The following is a 25,147-nucleotide window of genomic DNA, read 5'->3' on the forward strand; positions in this document are numbered from 1 at the left end:
GTCATGAATTGAACCAGCAATCACAATATAAGAACCTTAAACTGCACCAAATTTGTAGAATTTTAAAAATCAATAATTGTATCACGAGAACCATAAAAAACATGTTGAAATTATTGTGTTAAACACTGAGGTAAGAGTCAGCTGCTGTGTTTTGTCTGTATTGTGAAACATGACTTTCTCCAAACCAATGCAGCTGAGAGAAACCTTCCTGCTGAAAAATATAAAGGAAAAACAAGAGTACTTGCTTGGAAAGTTCATACACAGTCTAAATGCTACTAGAAAGTCATGTTTATTGTTATTTATTGCTAGAATAATAAATAATATATGATGTATTATTAGTATTATTAATATTGTATATTATGGATAACTGATATTAAACTATGTGTGGCCAATCTGTTATGGAAATTACATTACTTTAAATCCAAATTTCCATATATTTTGTAGGGAATTGTGACTTGTGGCAATTTTTGTTAGATTTAAATATATTTGTTATTCAATTTTTTTTTTTATTTTTCTTTTTATCAATGTCAAAAAAAGTCTGGAGCACTATTTATTGATTTAAATGGTCCACACCGGTGTTCTACATTTAATCCATTTGTTGTGAAAAAAAAAAGGATGGCTATGCCATGATAAAATACAGACGCAAGCCCAATAATAAATAATTGCAAAGTCATTTTCTACTGTTCCATTAAGCAGCACCTGAGCAGGCACTGACATCTGGTGGACGATTTGAATGTGGTATGAACACGCTGCAGGATTATTGGCATCCAGCATCTAGTAATGAATGGAAGAGATATTTATTTCTCTGTGCACAGATTGCAGGCTGCTGTATTATACCCGAGTCCAGTGAAACTACAGTAACACTTCATGAAAAAAAAAAATTGGGAGTCTCCGCTTTTATATTATTGAAAGGCCAACACTGTCATCACTGAAGTAAATTAAATGCTCGGATCTGATTTTACCACACCACCGAGAATTATGTTCCACTGTGTTCTGCAGCAGCAGATGGCAGCATTGTTCAGGAACGAGCCATCGAAAGCCTGTCTGGAAAATCTGTGAGGAAAAACAGTGTGTTCCTGAAAATTGGGTGAATTGGCTCATAGCTGTGCACACACAAGGTGCATGTAATTTATGCAGACAATTTCCGTGTTTATATACCCCCACCTCGCTGTCAATTGCTTCAGAGAATAACTTAGCAACATTTCCTACTATTATTTTTAGAACAAGTGCAGAATATAAAAGCAAGCATTGACTGTGTGAAGACACCCTGAGAGGAACTTAAGTGCAATTTGCAATGCAAATCTAGAAAAAATATGATATATTATCACATGCATGCAATGTTTTTCTGCAAAAATGCAACAACTTTTAAACTTATATAGAAAAAGGTTTGTCAACATTTTTCACTTGATTTAAGGCTATAATGCTATTTCTGTGATTATTCTGTAGCTTATATAGATTAAAAGACAATTATAGTATGCTGTGTCATTGCAATTCTGTTTGCACTCTCTACTCACAGTGAGAAGGTCATGGGTTCAAACAAGGGCTGGTGTGGAGTTTGCATGTTTGCCCTGTGACTAGTGTGCTGTCCAAGGTGTACCGGTAGTTAGCTGGGATTGACCCCAGTACCACACGACCCTCAAAAGGATTAAGTGATATAAAATATGGATGAATGGAGTTTAAGTTCAGAGTTTAAGATGGGGTGCCAGAGAGCTTCAGAGGGTTGCAGGAGCAGAAAAGGGAGATATTGATGTTTCTTTACGCATTTGTTCCTTTACATTTTCAAAGAAACAATTGTGACAAAAAGATTCACGGGGGCCAAAACTTCATTGAAATGTCTGAAATGTTTTAGAACTGTATTTAACGCATTTTAAATAATAGAGACAAATTAAAATAACAGAGTTTACTTTATTAACCACCGCTCAAAGTATAGTAAACTAGTAAATAATAATTTTTTCCACCCTGTCATATATTATATTATATTATATTATATTATATTATATTATATTATATTATATTATATTATATTATATTATATTATATTATATAAAAGCAGCAGAAGAACATGTTTTACCCCCATCAACACCGCACAGTGAAGCTGTGGTTGTGGTGCGCGTGGCGCTGTGACGCTGTCACGCGCCTACATTGACCAGACGCTCCTCTCGGAGGAGGCTTCCTGAGCGACGTGGCAGTCAGCCAATCAGAGAGGAGGCGCAGGGCACTCGCAGGTCGGTCTGAGCTGAGGTTAGATTGCGCTGAGTATTATCTCGCCCGTCCTCTTACCGTTACAATACTCACTGAGAGAACAGGTGCGGGAAGAGACGTGCGCTTTGCGCACCGCACGCGGAGAAAAAAAAAGAAAAAAAAGAAAGAAAACACGCATCGACTGAATTTATGCGACTCAAGTAGAAACGAACCAAAAGAGGGAGTCCAGACAGCATAAGAGGCTTTGCTGGACGGACAATATCCCCGCAGACCGTGGACTGTACTCGGCTCAGAGATGGACTCGAACTTAGGTTTACAGACGTGCTGCAGCCTCAGTTGGTCCAGTTTTGATTCGGTGGTTAATTATCGCGCGCTCGGTCATGTCGTCCACGTTCAACACGTTGCCTGAGCGCGAGGCTGCGGCGGGTCACCGGTTCACTCCAGCCATAATTTAGGTAAGCAAAGAGTGTCCTCGTTTTCTGTTACGCGTGCACCTTGTACTGCAAAAAATAATGATATAATATAATATAATGCCACGGTCTTATCGCTCAAACATAACGGCGTTAAACGGTGAGCATGCTGCTGATATGACGCTGGGCTTTAAACCCCGCGTGTAGAATCTGCGTGTCATCAGGGGAAATTAGTGTTTATTGCTCCAATGCTGTTTTGACAGCGTTTGTTCATTTTATATGTGACCCATCGCCTCGGTGAATTATAATTTTAGGCAATATAGACCTAACATGCATTGGCATAAATTTAAAGATTAATTGCTCCCTCATGTTTACATAGATAAGACCACCACAGTGATGAATACCACTTAAATAATCAGCATGGTTTTTTACAAACCCTTATGTTTTGTGTTGTTTATCCTATAAAATAAGCTTCAGTCACTGGCCTAATGAGCTTACTGAAATGAGCTCTCTAATCACCTACTGTTCATGAGATGGCTGAGTAGTTTCCTTCACTTGAGATGGTGAGTTTTTGGCACAGTTATCAAATGCCAGTGCCTACCTGTGTGTCAAAGTTAAGTGTTTGATATGTGCTGTCTGTACTTGAGGTACTGTATGCACAGCACTCACAATGTACTGATGTCAGCTTCACTGCTTAACTTGTGTGTTTTAAAGACCAACTGTGCATTTCAAATGATTGTGATTTTCTTCACATTTGGGGTCCAGCATACTGCTGTATCACATCAATGAAAAGCAAAGGAATTCTACTGGAAATACAGCTTAATTAAGTGGCGTAACTCCAAGAACCAAAGATAGATGGCTGTCAGCAACATGTCCATCTCAGCAGTGATTCCTAACTTTTTTTTGCTGTTGTTACAGCAGTTCCCTCATATCCGGTAAGAAAAGCCACAGTTTGACCAAAAATACTTGGAAGTAAAGTGTTTTGTACGTTGTTGCCTGCATTTCCAGTGTGGCAAGAAATCCTAAGAGATAGAGGCTGATGATATTTGGAGAAGCAATTAACAGTTCTTTCAATCCAGGGGCCTTGTGATAAGAGTACCAAAGTGATGCATCAACCACACCCCAAAAAAAAAAAAAAAAAAAAAAAAAAAAAATGCATGTGCATTTGATGACTGTAAATATTGAGGAGGTACAGCTTGTGTTGTTTTTGTATTGTGCTTAATTGCATTGTGAATGGGTTGATTGAGATGGTGAACTCTGGTAGCAAAATCAATCGAAAGTGCTCAGAGTGTTTGAGATCAAAGCACAACTGTGATAAATTAAGAAAAACTGCAGAATACTTTAAGATGTGACTGGCAAAATATGACACGACTCCAGACATGTTCAGCACTACAGACCCTGTGCTCGAAGTTTCAGAACATTTGTACACTGTGTCTATTGCCTTTTTTCCAGAGGTAAAGAAAATGACCTTGCAGCTAAATTTAGACTGTGCTTTCAGTGGTGGAAGTTGTATATATTTGTTGGTCTGTGTTTGACTTGAAAGTTTTTTTTTAGCTGCTACTTGTTGAAGTGCCTGCAGTGCTGCGAATATTTTTTATCCCCCATCTTGAATTCTTTGAATTTTCCCCTCACTTAAGTGCTTAAGGCATCACATAAATTGAAATGTTAGACAACGGTAATAACCAAAGTAAATTCAAAATACAGGTTTTAAAAGATGATTTAATGTTTTTAAAGAAAAAAGGCTATCCAAACCTACTTGACCCCCGATGTGTAAAAGTAACTGCCCCTTAAATCATGAGTTAACTGTGGCTAATTGCTGCAACAAAATGATGCAATCCAATGAAATCCAAGAATTGATGAGAAATAAAGTAATAAACATCAGTGTGGAAAGGTTCCAAAGCCATTTGTGAAGCTTTAGGAGTCCAGACAACCACTGTGAGAGCCATTCTCCACAAATGAAGAAAACATGGAACAGAGGTGAACCTTCCCAGGAGAGATCAAAACTCCCCCAAGAGCTCAGCGACGACGACGACTCCAGCAGGTCACAAGGAGCCCAGGAAAACATCGAAAGAACTGCGGACCTCCTTTACCCCCCAATGTTGAGTCATTGTTCATGACTCGACAATAAGTAACTGAGAAAAAATGGCAGAGTTCCAGTTCTGCTGATCAGAACAAACATCTGAATGAGCCCCAAGATTTTGGAAGAATATTCTCTGGATTGACAAGACAGAGTTGAACTTTTTGGAAGATGTGTGTCTGTTTACATCTGGTTTACAGCATTTTGGTAAAAGAACTTCATATCAGCAGTCAAACGTGTGGCGGGAGCACGATGCTTTTCTGCTTCATAACCTGAATGAAATGCTGTAATTGATGGAACCGTGAATTCTGCAGTCTGCCAGAAAACCCTAAAGGGGAATGTTCGGCCACCAGTTCATGACCTCGAGCTGAAGCCCTTTTGTGTACTTTATCAGGACAATGATCCAAAACACACCAGCAAGTCCACTTCTGAATGGCTTAAAAAAAAAAAAAAGAAGGTTTTGGAGTGGCCTCGTCAAAGTCAGGACTTGATTCTGATTGAAATTCTGCGGGATGACCTTTAAAAAAAGCTGTAAATGCCCGAGAACCTTCCAGTGTGGCTGGATTAAAACAACTCCGCAAAGCAGAGTGGGTCAAAATGTCTCCACAGAGAAGTGAAAGACTTATTGCCAGTTATAGAAACGCCTCATTTCAGCTGCTGTGGCCCAACCATTAAATGTAGGGGGGAATTACTCCTTCACACGGGGCCCGGTAGCTTTACATTTTTTTTCACTTAATAGATAAAAATCATCATAAAGTACTTTTTCATAGCACTGTGTTTGCTGTGTACTTAACTCTTGGTGAGTCAGTACAGAATATCGTAGAATAGAAACACTTTGTAGCGTTGCTCCACACAGAATAAGTAGAACAGAAGTTAAAATATCTCTAAGTCAGAACAGTAACTCATTGATCAAGGTTATGGACGCTGTTTGTGGAAAGAAACAAAGGTTCAGACACATCACCTGATCATCATCACCTGCTGAGGTGAGGTATGTTTTGCTACATGACTGTGAAAGACAAGTTGCTAAATAACCTCGTTTCAAACAGGAAGCCCTCCCGTTGAATAATTAGGCGGTACATAATTTAACTTGCAGCACTCCACCAGGCATTTCACAACAAAGACTCGTTTCCAGCAAACAATTATGTGTCACTTGTGAAAGCAGTTAATAATACCTGGTGAGTTGAACTCGTCTTGGAAAGACTGGAACAGTGTGATCAAAAAAAAAAAGAAAGAAAATGAAGTGAGGTATTTTTAGAGCTGCAGATAGCAGACAGGAAATATTCCTCTGCAGATGGTTCGACTGATTGAGTCAGATATCTCCGGACAGGACTTCATCAAGCTGCTGCTGGTGTGTTTGGTGGTATCGTAGCCAAACATGTTTGCCACAGATGAACTAAAGCAGATGGTTTAAGATGCAAACAAACAACATTAGGGAGAATCATTGATCTGTTTATGTGTGTGTGTGTGGAAGTGATAGCCTGCACATACTTGTATTTTAGCAGTTTTATCCATTTTGTTGATTACACTCATTATCTGCATATCTAGACTGCATCCATCTATCGGGGTTGAGAGCCACCGAGAGCAGCGTGGATTCCGTCTGAATTCATCCACGGCGATGCGACGCAGCCTCTGTGCGGCTGGACGGACTTTGCCTTGTTTTTGAATGAGATAAGAGTTGGCCCAGGGCAGCCGTGTCAGCCCCTGTGATGGACATTTAGACAGTGTGTGTTTGTGCGTGTGCACGTGCTTTGCACAGCCATTACCATGCTGCAAGCGGAAGATAAGGGAAACTGTCTGATTCCCAGCAGGATATGCTGCAGGCATTTTTCCACATTTTCTTTTAAAGTAACTAGCAATGTAAATGATCCCTGGGTGAATTTGTGATTGAAAAGACGGTCATGTCCACTCTACTGTTCAGTGTGCGTGGTTTTAGGAATATGAAGAAGCTCAGTTATCTTATTCCACTGCACAGTGAAATATATATGTGTTCCACAGCAAACTGAGTATCGAAGCCTGTATTCCTGTTCTGCATACTTAAAGACTCCTGGCTGGCTATTCATGTGTTTGATTCTGTGCATTCGGTTGTCTGAGAGCTTTTTTTTTTTTTTCCTCCTTTCCTGCTATTTCTATTCTGATCATACTCGGACAAGCCTTTCAGCAACAAAAAGCCGATCATTTCATCGGAGTAGAAATCCTGTTTGAGAGAAAATTAAGTTGTTTTTCATCTGAGATGTTGTGAGGCATACATCCCATGCCAATGAGAAATTTAAACTCCTCAAATTGACTCTGGTATTAAAGCTTCCCCAGATGGTGCTGCCAGCCGCACGATGGATGAAGTGGGAGAAGTCTGTAAGGGGGAAATGAGCATCCACTCATCCTTTCAAATGGAAGAATGTAAAGGCTCTGTGGTCAGTCTAATGCAGGAAGCTGGGCGTGACCTCCACTGGACTGTCCTCCTCGTAAAAGTCTGCCTGCTGCCGGAAGGCAGTAAGCACACATATAAAACCTGTGAAAATAAAGAAGTGAAGACTTTATATTTTGGTGCTTGAATGATTTATTGTAAAGGCGAATGCTCTCAGCAGTAATATCAGTTGATCTTATTTACCGTAAAGCCAATATGTTGGTCTTGTGCAGGAACTGTCTAACAGAAATATGTCCCGGCTTCTTTTACAATCAGTCAGGAGTGAAAGAGTAATCTTAAGAGACTTGTTATGGACAGAAAAGACGTTCAAATCACCAGCAGGGATGCTTTATGTCTGACGGACACCAAACTTGTTAATATTGATCTTTATCAGGTTTTATAAAGCTGGTTGCTGGAAGGTAAAAAAAAACCCCAATATCTTAAATCATATCAAATTCAATTGATAGCTTTCAGCCTCTATCTTTGTAAATATTTACACGTTTATTACAATTATCAGGACATTTTTATGCTCATGAAATTAAATGAAGCAAGAGAAAAAAACAACATTATTGATATCACTGACTGTACTGAGCAACTGAGGCTTTGGTTAAGTATGTTATGTCATTTTCCTGTTGTGTATTACTGCTCATTTGATCCAGATTTTTTTTTCACGTTGAATAGACTGAATGACTGTTTGTTTCATCCTTCTGTGTTTTGGTTTAGACCAATCAATGCATAGAAAAGTATTGCTTGATTGTGCAAAGAAATATGATGGAAATGAACCCTGAGAAAGGGGATGACTGATCTTTTACGACGGATGCGGTGACGTACTGTATTTGCACTACTTCACAGGCGCTCCTGACATCCTCCTTATCACACGGGCTTTGAAGGACATAAGATGTTTTTGCTCTTCTTTTGCAGTCATTACAGACATTTCATTCTAACTTTTCTAAATGTAATGTCTGGATTCATTGGTAAAAGTTTTGTAATATCTTAAGGAACCGATTTTAGTTTTTACAAATTTGCACAACAAAACCTTCACTCAACACTAGCAATCACTCATTCTAAAACAAACAATAAATACAGTACTGAATACATTAATTTATGTGTTTTTGAAGCTTTTCTGAATTCCAATCCTTTTAAATCTAGACTCTGTCAATCAACACGTGATAAAATAATGAACTGGTCTTGTGAAAATACGTTACAAATCAAACAGGACAACTTTGGCTACAAGAAAATGTGATGTTTTTAATCCAAACACAGTTCCAACAATAACAAAATACCAAAATCAGTCATTTATCATCAATGCATTTGTAACATTTCAGGTACTGACTCTGCCAATTAAAACCAAACATGCAAGCAATATAACAATTATTTTACTAGAAATTGAATGATATGAATTTCGAGCAGAAGCCTAGAAAACAAACAGATTTTCACGTGGTTAGGAATTGTGGGCAGCCATAACCGGTTAATGATTCCCCTGCTGTTAGCTGTATTTTTTGTCTCACTGGCTTTTTCTTTCCTCCCTCCTTAAGGATGACACCGCCTGGTCAGACCTGCACCGTCTTGCCCCCGTTTCCTCGCCCCGTCTCCAGAGTTCACACACCTCATTAGCAGCCGGGGGGGCTACCGACCGAGCGCCAGCGTCTCCGTGCGGCTGACACCCCGGCGAGGCGATGCGGCGGTTCGTCTACTGCAAGGTGGTGCTGACCACCTCTTTAGTGTGGGTGCTGGTGGATGTGTTTCTGCTGCTGTACTTCAGCGAGTGCAATAAATGCGACGACAGGAAGGACCGCTCGCTGCTGCCCGCACTCAGAGGTGAGTCCAAATGGAGGCCCAGTCCACGTTTAATGTTTCACCAATGCTGTTTCTATATATAACCACCACAATTTTATTGAAGGAAAAATTGTTTAATATTAGTAATCTGAATATTGCTGGATGCAATATAGAAATCAGGGTTATCTCATCACATTACATTATCATCATCACCTTCATTAGGGATCTGATTGCCAAACAGGACTGATAATGGTTTCATTATTTTACCTTTTGTAAGTTTAAAGCAGTGTTTTTGCGGGTCTAAGCCGGTTCCTGAGATCAACAGAGCACACTGTCTCTTTAGCCGGGTTCATTTCCTTACATGCCCTCAGGAGCCAGGTTTCTAAGAAGCTTACTAATCTGCTTTTAAGGTTAGAATGAGGGAGGGCTGCTGCGAGCGACTGCGACTCATTACCATGAAAACTCTCATGTTATGTTGGAGTTACTTTGCTCATGAGATTAATGTTAAATATTGCATATTTTATGAATATATCAACTGTCTGTAAGGATCATTTCAGACAGTTTTTTTTTCTTTAATAGCATGTGTCTCACATTTAATCTTTGTTCAGTCTAATACTTTTAACCCTCAACTGAAAATGCAGTTTTTAATCCGACACACACTTGCAAGTTCATTTCTGGTTCTTTATTCTTCATTCAGACCCAAAGCATAAAATATGAAGAGACACAATTTGATCTACTTCACTATCTTTCTGAAGGCTCAATCACAACGTAACAAACTGATAGACTTCAGAACAATATTATTACTTTCTTCATGTTATGTCTGACTGAGGGTTTTTTTTTTTATTATTTGATAAGCCATCCAGAATTAAACAAGGAAGCTTGAATAGTTTGACATTCACTGTCTAAAATTATAAAAAGGGTTGTTTTTTCCACATCAGATAATGGCTGAGTGATGCCAAGTGTCTCGTTTCCAGGTGTATAATAACCTTTTCAAGAATGTCAGCCTTAAATTCCTGATTAGCTCCAGATCAGTGATTTTCCTTTGACAGTAATAACTTTTATGGCTGCCGACACCTGGTCTTCAGGTTAATGCCAGTCTGTCTGTTTACCTGATGGTTGTTATAAGAGAGATGCTGGAAAGATGTAAAAGAAATGATTCTATGTAAAGACACAGGGTGGATCAGCAGTATAAATAAATGTATTTGTTTGTTTCATTCTATGGCTCATTGCCCTTCATCGGAGATGTTTTATAATAATCACACTGGCTTTGATTATGGAATCTCTACCCTGCAGTTTAGGCCAACTCTCCTCAAACATCCCCATGAAATCGATTATAAGCTCCTGATCTGCATCACACAGTTAAAGAAAATACAATTTCAGTGTTTCTCAGAACAGATTGACTCCTGATCTCTTGCTGTTTCAAATTTTATATCACTCATCCTGCTTTCCACAATGTGCATCCAAAGAAATCATTATGCTGTTTAATAGCAGCTCTGCACTGTGATTTTGGCCATCTCAGACAAAAACACGGGTATTCGTGGCAGTATCTGTGATCGTGGCTTAAAATCTGTGATCCTGTGTGCAGCTGCTATCAAACACAAACGGAGCAGAAAAGTGCAGCACTTGATAATCAAAGCCTCAGCAAAACAATAGCTGGCAGATTCAAAAGGAGGTGAGGTGCTGGACGACGTCCACGTTTTCCGCTCGACTTCTATAACAAACTTTTCCCCTGAGCATAACTGCTGCTGGAACAATGACTGAATTCCTCTTTTATTTACCTCTCCCGGTGGCGTGCATAGATAAGGGTTGTAGCCGTTTTCACCTTCGGTTCAGTAGAGAGGGACACCGCTGCATTTAGATTTATAGTCCTACCTAAGTTTATGAAATCCACCTTGTACGGTGGAGGAAGTAATAAACTCAAATTGCAAAAAAAAACCTGAAACTTGCAGGAGTTTTACAGACACTGAAAATCACTTAGCTCTCTTTTACAAGGCCTTTAACATAACTCAGCCCATTAAATTCTTATCTCCACCTCGCATTAAGAGTTAATATTCATCTGTTTTACACATGTATTTATCCCAATCTCCGCTCATTCTGATGATAATATGACTTTTTAGTCATTGAAGAGCAACAGAAGTTGGCTGAACTGTATCTTTCTTGCTGAGTGGACAGTAAAGTCAGTGATCAGTGTCTCATTTGTGGAATTAATATTTGAGTTTCTTCTTGGTTCGTTTAAATACAACCAGCGTTTCTTTTTTTTTTTCCCCTAAATTTTTCATCAGTTACACTGGATTGAATTTGGCTACTCTTCAGCTCCTGTCCGCCTTATGGGACTTGCACATTTATTAATTCAGTGTAACCTTTTTTTTCCCCCCTCTTCATGAAGTGGAAAGAACAGCTGAATAGTTTTTGATTATAAAAATTCACTTATTGTAAATGCTATTCATGTCCAGATAAACCAAGCAAATCCCTGAAGTTAATCCAATCTAACGGTGTGTAATTATTTGAGTAAGAGGGTTTTTGTGGAAGTCGTATGCATTTACTGATGAATTGTTAAGTAGATTTAGATTTTTCCCCCACAGCCAGTTCTTCTAATAATCGAAAATGTTACATCACTCTCATATGATAACTTAGGCAGTCAAAAGCTCAAACATTCATTTGCCCTATAATTTCTCCTTTTTCCAATAATCAAATATGCTTTTAACGTGTTGTTCAAACCTGCTTTCTGCCTCTAACAGATGAACAAATACGGCAATATTATTTTAGCATTTGCATGCAGCCGCACAGAGAGGCTGAGAATCAAAAGCAATCACACAGAGATATTTTTAGGTCATTAAATATTCTGCGGTGAAAAAAAAATCCACTTTTTAGTTGCTCTTGTTTTGTTATTTGCAAAGAAACAGAAAACTGATGCATTTTAGGATTCAGCACAGTGTTGCTATGAGTTATCAAGAATTGTTAACATTTTGCTTTAAAATATTTCTTCTTATTCTTGTTCGTAGGTGCAACAGACAGTGTCTTTGTCCTCCTTTCTGACTGCATCGGTTTTTTTAGCTTCATCCTCAGCATCCGTCTCCACCCAGCCTCGTATCGCTCACTTTCCCACCAAACCGCCCATCTTGAGCTGTTCCTCTAAGGTTCTCATGCTTAATCCGGTCCATTCCGCTCTCTCCGTCTGGAAAAACCTCCTCATCCTCATCCTCTGAACCAGCACAGCGCTGTAGATCTACCTCTTCATCCTTAACCTACAAGGACGAATCATCGAAAGATTAATGGCTCCCATCATTTTCTGTAATTATACCCAGGAAGTAATCATTCTGTCATGTTGCATCTCCATCTGTTTTCTGAACATATGGCTGTAATTTAACAGCAACAGTTGAAAGTTATTGCCACATACAGTCGATCATTGTAATGACAACACACTGAGGTGAGAACAGCTTAATTATGGCTCCACAAGTTGTTTTGCTTAATGCCTTTGGAGAGTAAATGTTTTCTTTGGTACTTTTCTATCCTTGCTAAAGAAATCACTCCCTGGGAACTTGAACCTGCTCAGATAACACATTTATGCTTAATGTTTGATCCCGGTCGCACTCATGAGAGGCGCTTACTGTTATGTTGCATACAATGACAATATGTTGCTGCTAACATTAAAGTGCACATCAGTGCAGTGTCAAGGCAATCTGGCGAGGGTTCAAGAGGAGCCGCTCTGATCTGTAATGCGATGCCAGCTGCGCTCCGGTCGCAGGCAGGAGGCAAAGCGGCAGAAGGAAGAAAAAGCGGTAATATATGGAGGCGTGAGAGTGGTTTGAACCCGAACAGGAGCGTCCAGCTGTGCAGCACTTCTTGGCTACCTTTTTTTCTTCAAAGTAAATGTGACTAAAAATAGCCGGAGGATGTTGGGAGCCATGAGGATGAGGAGCACAATGTAAAATCTGCCAGCAGATCCGTATGTGTGCTTTTTGAGAAGATTCTTGAACCTAATAATTCAGCTGAAGCTGTCAGGAAGCTCTCGCCGTCTCTCACTGTATAAAGTGCTGCTCATACCTTGCATGAGACAAATGTGATAAATATCTAGAGTTCCTCAGTCAGTATCAATTTTTGATTAATTTTTGTGTTATTTGTCACAAAACAGGTAGAAAGGAAGTAAATTGTGTACTGATTTCTTCAGATATTCTTCCTCCTGTTACTGTTCGACACTTTTTCTTTTCAGATATGAAATGAGTGCATCAGTATGTGATAACTGCAGAGGTTGAACTTTTGCATGAAAGATCATAAATTGCATCATCTGAACTATTAAATGAGGTCAAGAACTGTCAGCAGACACTTCAGACGGGCTTCTCCGGCTAAGGATCTGAAATGAAATAATTGATGCCGACAAAGCGGAGAAACGCTATTAAAACGCTTCACTTCCAGTTTGCCGCTTCTACTGTCAGAATGGAGATGGCGAAATAACAGTCGAGGGAGTCTGCAAATGCCAGATGTTGTCTGACAGAAGAAGAAACCCTTCAGATAAAATTGCTATGTTGTGTGACAAAAAGACAAAATAAAACCCCCTCACGGGCAGCCGATGCCGGTTATGTTCTGGGTTGTGTGACATGAACCTGTGGCATCGAGTTTATTTGAAAAGCAAATGAAGTACAGACAAAACACACTTGTTGCAATTAGGGGGTAAAAATCTGCACTCACATGTTTAATTTCTCACCAGCGAAGCAGCACAAGGTGTCTGAGAGGTAAATATTACCAGCACAGAAATAAGATATACAGTCAGTTAGTACTATTCCCCTCACAGCTGATTTAGTGTCAGCAGAACATTAAGTCTTTTTCACCATAACTTTACTGGATTAGTGTTGGATTGTGCTGTGAGTAAAGAATAGATTTCTATCTTATTTGTTATTACTGTTGTGATAGAGTTTAAATGTGATTTTACCTATGTATTATAAAGATTTGTTTGTGTCAGGTTTTATGATGGTTATTCATTTTCTCATCAACATAGTTTTGAGCTTGATCAACATGCTGTCGTCATTAGGACAGCTCTATCATTAAATCCGTGACATAACTGGATAAAACAATCACATTAATTCCATCATCTTAAGATCCTTTACAGCTTCCTACACTGATCGCTGTTAAAAAGTTTATCAGCAACTTTTTTTACTGAGCAGTCGGCTCTCTGAATACGAGTGTGCCGCTCATATGTGAGCAGATCCGAGTTATACGTTTAGCCGTCCCTTGACCCAAGAGGCCAAGAGGTACCTGACCTGTTACGATCAGGACGGGGGCGAGTCACCTCGTCGGTATGCGAGTGGCGGCTCAGATCTGTGATTATGCTCGATTGGGGATCCGGTTTCCTGATCCTGAAAGCCAATTGCACTAAGACTTTTAGTCTCCGGCTGGGAGATTATGTGTGTCATGGTTACTGTAGCTGGAAATTTATTTGCAGGAATGGTTCAATGGCCCTCTGCTCGCCCAATTGCCTGCTATTCCTCACCCAGCAGGGTGGATTGACGAGCTGCATGTGGCCTTGATGATCGAGCCTCTGAAATTCTGCTTTACGAAGCTATTTCTGCACTCTGAGACATTGGGGTCATTGTGGTGCTGAAATTACAATTAAGTTAACCTAAATTCAGCCCCAAGCGTCATATGACTTTTAAATCAAACATGGTAATTGGAGTCACATGTGTTACAGATCTTCTTTTCAAGATACAAATACTTCAGATGTAGTTAGGTGTCAGTAGGAACAATGAAAATCATATAAATTAAAAAAAAAAAAATCAAGAATGAAGAGCAGGTTTTGAGTAATGTTTTGCTCTTTTGTCTTTTACAGTTAGTTACTGAAGTTAAGGAGATATGTAGATATTTAAGAAAATACTTTTCTCAACTCTGCCCATACAGTAGAGACAGTGAAGGCCTGGGAGGGAAGGCTGTGACTTTACCCTCTGTGACATGTGGGATACGAGAGAAGCAGTTCAAGGATGGATTTGTAATTTTGTAGATAAAGTTGTAACAGTGTCAGCGTGTACAGATGGATGATGATGGCCGGTTAACCAGAACACAGATAAAAGTGGTGAGTGAGGGATTTACATTGCTTTGGAAGAGATAAAAAAATCCATGTGAGGCAGCCTCCAGTAAAGGGCAAGAAATGAATTCCTGCAGCCCTGGGAGCAGGAAACCAATTCCCGTTTTCATGTTTTGAGTTTGTTTAGACCTTGATTCATCACTTAGCTGTGATCTTTTCCTAATTTCACAAACATACAAGCCATCTTTTAAAAGCCCTCAGTCATCCAACCCAAAGTCTATCTCCAAATTTTTATTTTTTTTTTTTTAAACAAAAGCAATTAGATTGTTGTTAATTGTCGTTTAAACCTCCAGTAATGAGCTGGTGTGATCTCTCCTCAGTGTCTCTTCTGCAAGTCAGGAGTTTTAACTGATGTGGCACAGACAACACTTCCAAAGGAGGTCGTAGATTTTTAAATAGGGAACTAAATTTAGACCTTTTTCACGTAGGTTGTCATGTTAAGTGACAGTTTCTCCAACCTGTGCTTGCACACCCGTGCCTGTCTTTGTGAACACACTCACTGGCAATAAGTAGTGCTTACAGGGCTCTGACCTCAGCTGGTGGTTTACTTTAATTCTCATTGCCTCAGTGATATTCTTGGTATTTTAAGTATAACACTTCAAATTCAACTGAAATTCTCTTTTTTTCTTTTGCAAATACTTGATTTTTCTTCTTTTATCCATTTTAACTGCTTACAACCGTTGAGTACTTCCCGAGGATAAAGTGAAGGAAGCGATGCAGTTCATCTCAAGGCAAAACTCCAAACAGTGCAGTCCATCTTAAAGCTATCAAATCAATGCAATTCATCCATGATCCATCGATCAAAGCGTACAGCCTGTTAATGGACGATTTCACTGCTATCCCTGCAGAAACCCAAACTGCTATTGATGGTTCGCTCCGTGGCCTCGTCGCGTGAGATTTTTCCCGGCCTGCGTTTATCCACTCGTAGAATGATGGATCGCAGCCTGGCTGAAACTGGCTGAGAATGTGTTCTGACGGACACTCGGCTCAGTCATCCGGCCCCAGCTTCTCGAGTCTCGTCTGTCAGATGCGAGCCACGGTCCAATCGGAGAGCGTCGGCAGCGCCGTAAAGAAAAGGGCAGGATTAGCTGAGGTTAACAATCCGGCTGGTCTCCACAAAGGGTCGAAGGGAATCCTCTTAACCGGAGGCTGCGCAGCTAATGTGAGCTGTGTGTGTCCCCCTTTTCATGGAAATCACTGCTTCTGTTCTAAGAGATTAATAGAGAGAGAGAGAGAGGGCACAGTTATAAATCCACGTAAGGTTATTTACCTTTGGTGAAGGGAGCTAGCTGCAGCAGCAGTCCTGTTAATGCCGATGTTTTGCATGCATCTGCAACTGCAGGAGCACGTAACAAACAACAGAAAGCCACAGCGACTGCAGGTATCATTTTTGCTCTCATATTGCTTTCCATCTATTTATACGTTTTCTGTAGTTGCTGCATTTGAACCTTCCTAATACACCCTGAATAAAATTAAATATAGTTGGCACGCTGTCGAACACTTAATATCCAGTCGGTATAAGCCAAAGCAACCAGAAGGGAGCTTAGGCAGAGTGCCTGCACTATCTGTGTTAAAGGTTTTTATGCAAACATATTCTCCCAGATTTTAATGGCGTGCCCTTTTAATGAATTGAGAACTATTACAATTTCTGTACGTGCACTCTCATTAGAACGTCAGTAGAACATAATTTAGTATGCAAACTCCATGTACATGTTAATATTGCCAAACTTTCTGAGAATGTAAACGGTAAAGCCTCAAAAAACGGTCAAGGTCAAAAATGTGTGCATTTAGAAAAGTAATAACATCTCTTTTTTGTTTTATTGTGTTACAGCAGTGATATCTCGGAGCCATGAGGGTCCGGGCGAGATGGGCAAGGCGGTGAACATCCCCAAGGATGACCAGGAGAAAATGAAGGAGCTCTTTAAGATTAACCAGTTCAACCTGCTGGCCAGCGACATGATAGCGCTCAACCGGAGTCTGCCAGATGTGAGGTTAGACGGGTGAGTCTGCCTCGGTGTCTTTTCAGAGAGGAGAGCCGTGAATCACACTGCCGCGCTAACCTCTTCTCACCAGCAGATACCAACATGAACGCAGACAAAGACACAGACACACACACACCAGATTTACGCTCCTCGCGCTGCACCTGTGCTGCCAGCAGACCCTGCTGCCTCCGACAGAAATCACACATTTCAGGGCACTGTGCTCGTTTATCAAACAGCAGATACATTCATCTGGTCCACTCCTCCTTTTTGTTCTTTTTTTCACATTTTGCAGATTCATGCTGGGTTTGCGCGACTTTCCAGTATTAAGACAAAAGTGTTATATGGCTCAGTTTAGTGTGTTTCTTTGTCTTGTGGAAGGAGTCTCATTGGACTTGCAGACAGTGATCCAAGGTGTTAAAATCACCATAAATCACTCTAATGGATAAATAAAACTTCAACTTTTGAGTTCATCACATGCTATAGATACTCCCTGACATGATACCACTCAGGTTATGTATTTTAAACCTGACATTTGCATGGAACTGTAAATCATTATTATTTAGAAGCATTTTTTAAAAAATATGAAACATCAGTGCAACATTTGAGACGCTTCCATGTATAAATGTTAACTTTGCATGGAGACAATACTTTTCATCTTTCGATAGTGTCCACCTCACTACAATTTAGTGAATACCAAAGATGTTTCATTAAAAACTGAGATAAATCATTATTTCTTCATGCTTTACCAAGAATATGAATGCCACACACGTTTTTCCAATGTTGAAAAAATTGCAAATGTGAACAGCATCTGAACAGCTGCATGGCTCAGAAGAAAACCCCCATTATGGTGGGAAAAAGTCCACATTCAGCTGATTTCAACATTTTTTTTCTTCTTCTGTCCATTATGGCTCCATCATTCTTGCAATATAAATAATACAGCAGCTGCATGACAGAACTCAGCTTAGCCCGGCAAAATTCCACCAGCTGTGCAGCGAAAATGATCTAGAAGTGGCAGAATTGCCCGTCGTTACTGCTGAAAAAGCAATAACATTTAGTTTCAGAGGCAGCCTCCTGGCCTAGTTGTGTCAGTCACTGCTGTCACATCAAATAGACAGACTGAACTCCGATTGCTGACTGCTCAGGTGGCGTTCTGTTGTTGTTGTTTTTTTTGTTTTTTTTCCCCCCAGAATGTCGCCTCCCACTTCCCCGCCTCCTGTCGTACGGGCTGCTTTCCTCCTCTGTTATATACTCAGTACTTCACGCCACAGCATCAATCCCAGATCACCTCTTTCTTCCCCTTTGGTTTTGACAGACATCGCGTCAGGACGAGGGCTTTTCTGTCAAAAGTTGTTAATCTTTTTTGCACAAAATCTAATGTGGCCATGTTTTTGATGACTCCACCGGGATAGCTGCAGGACACTTTGCATTTTGAAACAAACTTTACAATTTTCTAGGTTCTTGCATCTCTCAGTATGAGGATGCCGAATCTTTATTGAGATACAATTTTAGTTGCTAGTTTAAGTCGATGTCTATTTCTAAATTGCTGTTTGTCACAATTGAAAGTTAGAAATACTTTTCTCCATAAATCACTTTATGAAAAGACATTTTCTTAGTGCAGTGCTTTATTAGTCTATCCAGTTGTTCCTTTTATTGTGGTTTGTCGTTCCAACTTGTGCCTCACACGGTTAGTTTTCATAATGGAGGCCCCTCCCTGCCACAACTGGGACTTGAACCAGGGTCCCACACATTCAAGGTCATTGCTGAGCCCCAACACGCCTCAAATTGACTTCCATTTCCCAAGTAAAAAGCCTTTAACTTGCATGACTCATTGATGCTTTTTATTGATTCCATAAGTTATTCAACACCGGCTCTTTTAATGTGAAATGCATGAGGAAGTCTGGCATCGGCCAGCGTGGAATATGTTACATGAAACAGAGGGTAAAAGCTAAGAGTTAATCCTGTGACTTTAATTTTTGTCACGTGAGTTTGGCCCTGCTTTACTTGGTTTTACCCTGTTAGGAAAATAATCGGACAGAAGGCATCATGCTTTGAACTGAGGAGGGGTTCATCACACCTGGTTCTTATAATTTTTTTGTTCTTTAAGTTTCCTCTACAATACTAGTTAGGAAAGGCAGGAACATTTGAGAGCTTAAAGAAATAAAATTATCTTTATTTGACCAAAGATGTTTATTTTTTGCCCTTCCAACTCAACAATCTTTTTTTTTCCTTTGTTTTGTCATTTGTGAAATAATTGTCAAATATTGTAGCAATCACAGATTTAAGGGGATGCCAGATGATTATATTGTATGTATGCAATCATTTGGCATGACTGTCTTCACTTCATTCTTTATCCAGACAAGAGGCCTGAAGTGTAACCCAGTCCTCACTGCAAGTATATTATACATGCAAGTCCATCCTGAACATTCCTCCAGTTAGTCCAGAAAACCTGTGTTCAGGCTGTGAGAGGAAACTGGAGGCAGCAGGGTCAAACCGGGAGAAATTTTGGCGCCATTTCCCCTCATGATTTCACTCTCATTAAAGAAAATCCCCGAGATTCAGATGTGTTCATTTTAAATGTGAAAGTTGCGATCCGGTTGAATTGATCACCTGCATCAATACACAGAGCTGCAAATGAAGGGATTGGAAAAAGTCTTGTGTGCCTGTAACTCAAAACCTACCGATGATTGCTTCTGTTCGGTTCATTTCCACATATTTTCCTTTGATTGTTCTGGCAGCTGTAAAACCAAGGTGTACTCGGACGACCTGCCCAACACCAGCATCGTCATCGTGTTTCACAACGAGGCGTGGAGCACCCTGCTGCGGACCGTCCACAGCGTCATCACCCGCTCTCCCAGACACCTGCTGGTGGAGGTCGTGCTCGTCGACGACGCCAGCGAGCGAGGTGGGTCGCCTGCACGCCACGGCCGGCGAATCGGCCGATAAGTAACACTCTGCAGTTTAATACGTTCAGTTTAAGTTAGAGTGAAGTGATGATAATGATGATAATGATGGAAAAACACGGAGCATAGAGCTCAGTGTAACATTTACTGATTTGGTGTGATTATAAAAATTGGTGTCATCACAGCATCATAAAGTAGAGAGATATAAAAAAAAAAAAATCACAGCTTTTTACAAAAATACCAATAACTGGCTTTCAATAACTGACCAGCCTAAAATTGCAGTAAATAGCTCCGATTCAATAAAACAAATTACATTCCTCATTCTCAGGGGGCAGCAGTTTAAAAAAAATAAAAAGAGAGTAATTAATTTCCCTGACTTGCAGCTTGGTATTTTCTGCTATTTTTCAGCTAATGGGGCACTTGGCATATTTGACAGACTGCCATATTTTTCTATTTACACCAGACAAAATGAATAAACCTTCAAATTCACATATGGCAGAGTCTGTAGAACAACCCTGAAAATAAACCACCACAGAGCTGCTACACAAAGGAAACAAGGTGGATTGTGATATAACCTGCAAACAGATTCTACTGGCAGGAAGATATTTCTTTACCTCAGGAATCATTGAACATGTGCTAGTACATAAACATTTTAGTCGTCTGCTGATCCTGCCAGATGTTGCAGATTGTCTCCTTCAGAATGTCAACAGAAACGGGAAGTTCATTAAAACCATGAACTTATAAGCACTTAAAAAAAGTGCTATATGGAACTGTAATCAACTTATAGTTATCTAATTTGCAGAGCTTGAACTTTAATTGTGTTGCGTACAAGTTCTGACATTTCACTAAAACTGGGGGTGGGCAAAAATACCACATTTAGCCCAAAAAACACAAGTTTCTGAACAGTGCAACCAAACCATTTCCAGATGTAAAGCATGAAAAATAAGACATTTTAGTCCAAAGAACCTTTCTGAACATATTTTAAATTGGCTTCTGTGATTTACCAACATGTGGTACGGTAAACATACTAAAAGGTAAACAACGCTCTGCTCGCTGTGTACTCATGCAGCATAAAAACTAAACTATTCTAAGGTTTTGAGGTCGCTTTCACATGATCAGTGAAACATGAACATGAAAAGCAAAATTAAAAATTTCAAAACAAAATATCAAATCATTCAAATAATTATTCCAAATGGGAAAAATAAAAACATCAACTCTGATAAACAAGGCAATTCTGCAAAGCATTGTTTAACATAGTCTTTTTAACAGGATTTAAGTATATCAAAACACTCAATAGCCTATTGATACCTATCATATATCACGTATGTTCTATTACTGTTTGCTAACGCTATGAATATTAAAATAGTGCAATGCAGGGCAATCAAGAGTCAAACTAATGGCGAGACCTTTTAAGTTTTGTCTGTCACAGTTTTCACCGTGTTGGCAGTCATGGTAGAAGAGCTATCCAGAGCTAACTGAAGTATTTCTGCCTTTAACAGCTCTTGTGCTCAGCCGCACTGCCGTCACATGAAATATAGTATTTCTATCAGTCCTATATACCTGCTTCATCCCTGAGGATATCGGATATATCTGGTCCACCGTCCATCACTGGACGAGCAGACAGACGAGAAACTCACACACCTGAATTTAGAGACATATAGTTTCCTTTAATGCACGTCTTATGAGTGGGAGGTCCCTGGAGGAGCCAGAGGAAACCCAAGCTACAGAATGTGCCTCCTACATAAGATATTTAAAACCGATTTATTTTCTGCCAGTTGTTTTGGTTTTAATGTCATTTAAAGAGCCTCACTAAATGGTAATGGATGTCTGTGGGTCACAGAAATTAAATCTTCTTATCTTGGTTAAATGAATTTAATTAATTCCTAATAATTACTTTCTAGATCTAATTATTTTTCATCTGCTCTCTAACAAATTAGGACCTGAAGTTCCTTTTTTGACTTAGTTGCAGTGTTTCCCTCTCTGGTAAATGGAATTAACTCTTAAAACCCTTTTGCCACTGATTTTCCCCTTCATGTACACATTGACATCAGCCGTTCACTGGGAGTGGTTCTGGAATAAATGTACAAATTCAGACATTCAGATTGGACAAAAAATTAATAAGAAAAATAGTTTCTCATGTGATCAGATGGTCTTTTGAAAAAAATGTATTGATTGGCTGTATTGCTTTGTTGTGTCAGACTTCCTGAAAAAGAAGCTGGAGAACTACGTGAGGACCCTGGAAGTGCCGGTGAAGGTCCTGAGGATGGAGCAGCGCTCGGGTCTGATCCGAGCCAGGCTGAGGGGGGCGGCAGCCACCACAGGGCAGGTCATCACCTTCCTGGACGCGCACTGCGAGTGTACTGTCGGTTGGCTGGAGCCCTTGATGGCTCGGATCAAAGAGGACAGGTAGGAGGCAAACTGCACGACAGTAATGGTGGGGGAAAAAAAAAATAGAGAGGAAATTTCTGTACTGTTGGAGCTGTGCTGTAAATCACGCTGCTGCAAAACCTGTCAATGTCGGCCAATAGAATCTTCTGCCTATAGCGTCCTAAAACATGCTTTATTAATATCCCCGTTATCACATTTCACCTAAGTTGCATCACGGTGCGCTTGAGCCAAAGCTGCAGATGAATATTGATGGGACAGCAAACTGTCCGCTATGAAAACACCATGCGAGCCTGACGCTGCTGATAGGAGGCGATAATCACTCTGCCGCCGCCGCCTCAGAGGAATAGCAGGCGTCAGTTTGTGTTGCACTGTCATTGTGCTCGGCCCGCAACCACCGATGGAAGTACGAGGGAGCAGAATAGAGATTAACGCGGTCAAGGACACACAAATTCTGACTGTTTGTTCTCCAGACTGTTGTATTTGAATTGTTTCAGCATTTTCATTGTTTGCTGCTTTTTCTCCAGATCGGCATGTTCACACTTTTTGAAAAAATGAAAGTGGCGAGATGTTATCTGCATGTTGAAATGCTTTATTCACCCTCGGTAGAAAACACTGTGTTTAGGGGGGGGTGAGGTGGGGATGACATGAAAGGATGAATGGACTGATAATGACCCCACTGTGATTCATATCTTATCTGAGATCAGCCTCATTCATTTTCCCTTGAGAAGCAATTAGTGTTATGACTCAGAATATTATATTACGCAGCCGTCACACGGTGCACATGTATCGATGTCTTTAAGTCTGGTGCAGAACATAAACCGTACGTCAGCTGCAAATTCACATGATTGATGACGGAGAATGAGGCTTAAGGATGACAGTTAAAATCGAACTTTTAGTACAGTGCTGCGACGGCACACTGACCTTTACAGGAGTGATTTAAGGTGAGAAGTAAAACTATAAATACAAACTAGGATGGAATGAAAAGAAGAAAGTAAGCAATATTAAAAACAAAGCAACAAACTACACGTTTGTGACCAAGCAGAGTTAAAAAAAAATTAAAATTGGACACATCCAACAACAAAAAAGTAGATAAAAATGATCAATTACTTCATCCACACAATGAGAAATTATTGCAAGATTAAAGTACCAAATCTGACACATAATAAACAAGGCATGCACTTGAGCCATTACTGTAATGCTTTCACCTTCTGAGTGACTTTCACTGTACCTTTGGACAGACACATGTGGATGCAACTGCCCATGAAAAATGATCAATTTGAACGGAGTAAAAATTCCTTATTACAAACAAACATTTTTGTTTTGTTTTCAGTGACGGCATTAAAAATATTTTTAGTCCAGCCTAATTTATGGCCTAAGGTCCTTATTAGGCTTCTCAACTGAAATTATTTTATTCATTATTGCAGTTTGAAATGACCATTTTCCAACTCTCCCTTGGCCCTCCTCTTCCTGTGACCTATGCCCTCTAATATCTGCAGCCTGTGCCCAGCTGCTGCCACCATGTGTCCAAATGCATCATGCGTTTTTTGAATTACATACCGTACATAGTGTGATGAAGCGAAGTTTGTTGATAAGACAATGCAGACCTTCATTCATGGTTAATCTGAGCGTTGCATCTTGGTCTCCCTCAGGACCGCAGTGGTGTGCCCCATCATAGACGTCATCAGTGATGAGACGTTCGAATACATGGCCGGCTCAGACATGACTTACGGTGGATTCAACTGGAAGCTGAATTTCCGTTGGTACCCTGTTCCCCAGCGGGAGATGGACCGACGCAAAGGGGACCGGACACTTCCTGTCAGGTACACAGAGAAAAACTTTTCTCCCTGGTTTAAACTTCATCCTCATTCTTTTTTTGGAGTAATATATGTCTATAAGTTTTCAAGGTGAATCAAATTTTTGGATTTATAATATGGTGGCAGCTCACTGCAGAAAAAGGTGACTTTTTTTTATCTTTTATCAAGGACTTCCATGAAAATTACTATTTTAATCTACAGATTGAAATATATAATTTCCCAGTGTGTATCCCAGTGATTCAAGTGAATGCCTGAAAAGCATCAGCAGAGATGTGATGGCTCTCTTCTGTTATATAGGGATTTATATATTTTAGAAAAGGGAAGGCTTACAGTCACTTTTTTTTCTGTTGGCATCACAGAATGAGGAACAATTTTTTTCATCTGTATGCAAATCACTTTCAGCCAAAAACAATGTTTCTAAATTAGGGCTGACTTCGACATAGCATGAATTCAAAAGATAAAAGTAATTACCCCTCCAAGGCTTTGTTTCAAATCATCAAACAAATTGGGCTTTTATTACATCTTCCATGTTCCTCTGAGATCCAATGAGAGGCGAACACGTGCAGCATAAGGGGGACGGAGTTCTGCAAAACGCTTTCCGTGCGTTTTGTCTCTTAATCTGTTGTGTCTCCTGCAGGACTCCAACTATGGCAGGAGGTTTGTTTTCTATCGACAAAACATATTTTGAAGAAATTGGAAGCTACGACCCAGGGATGGATATCTGGGGTGGAGAGAACCTGGAGATGTCTTTCAGAGTGAGTAGCTCTTTCCTTTCCATCACATTACCAGACGCCGTTGAAGACAGGATTGGAATTAGGACCGCAAGGATTAAAATGATCCTACCTGAGGGTGTAAAGCTGGAATATGTCATATGTATGAAGTTACACAAATTTACCTCCTACAAAGAGACACAAGGACAACACTGAATGGAAAGTCATCATCAAAGTTGGTCCATTTGCTGAGAACGATAGATGTCAGTATAGAATTCCAGTGCATTCCAATCAATACATTACAAAGATTTTAGACGAGGAAGAAAGCGGTGGACAGACAGATGGGCACAGCAACATTTACATTCCAGAAACTCTGCTGCTGCAATGAAATGCTGCTGAAAGACAAGTGGAAAA

The 25,147-nt window shown here is 40.0% G+C and overlaps 1 protein-coding gene across 2 annotated transcripts in view; it reads left to right on the forward strand.

Moving 5' to 3' along the window:
* The first annotated feature begins 2,291 nt into the window (after nt 1–2,291).
* galnt13 (polypeptide N-acetylgalactosaminyltransferase 13) overlaps nt 2,292–25,147 on the forward strand; it is a 37,951-nt gene continuing 15,095 nt past the window's right edge. The window contains exons 1-7 of one of the 2 annotated variants that reach the window (XM_030111342.1): nt 2,292–2,657; nt 8,626–8,908; nt 16,771–16,939; nt 19,657–19,823; nt 22,020–22,227; nt 23,859–24,029; nt 24,661–24,778. In XM_030111342.1, coding sequence (XP_029967202.1) covers nt 8,767–8,908; nt 16,771–16,939; nt 19,657–19,823; nt 22,020–22,227; nt 23,859–24,029; nt 24,661–24,778 — 975 coding nt within the window. In that variant the 5' untranslated portion in view covers nt 2,292–2,657; nt 8,626–8,766. The remainder of the gene's footprint in view (nt 2,658–8,625; nt 8,909–16,770; nt 16,940–19,656; nt 19,824–22,019; nt 22,228–23,858; nt 24,030–24,660; nt 24,779–25,147) is intronic. The other variant, XM_030111343.1, reaches the window with a different exon arrangement.

The sequence above is a fragment of the Salarias fasciatus genome, chromosome 16 (assembly GCF_902148845.1).
Source record: "Salarias fasciatus chromosome 16, fSalaFa1.1, whole genome shotgun sequence".
In the NCBI taxonomy this organism is placed as follows: domain Eukaryota; kingdom Metazoa; phylum Chordata; class Actinopteri; order Blenniiformes; family Blenniidae; genus Salarias; species Salarias fasciatus.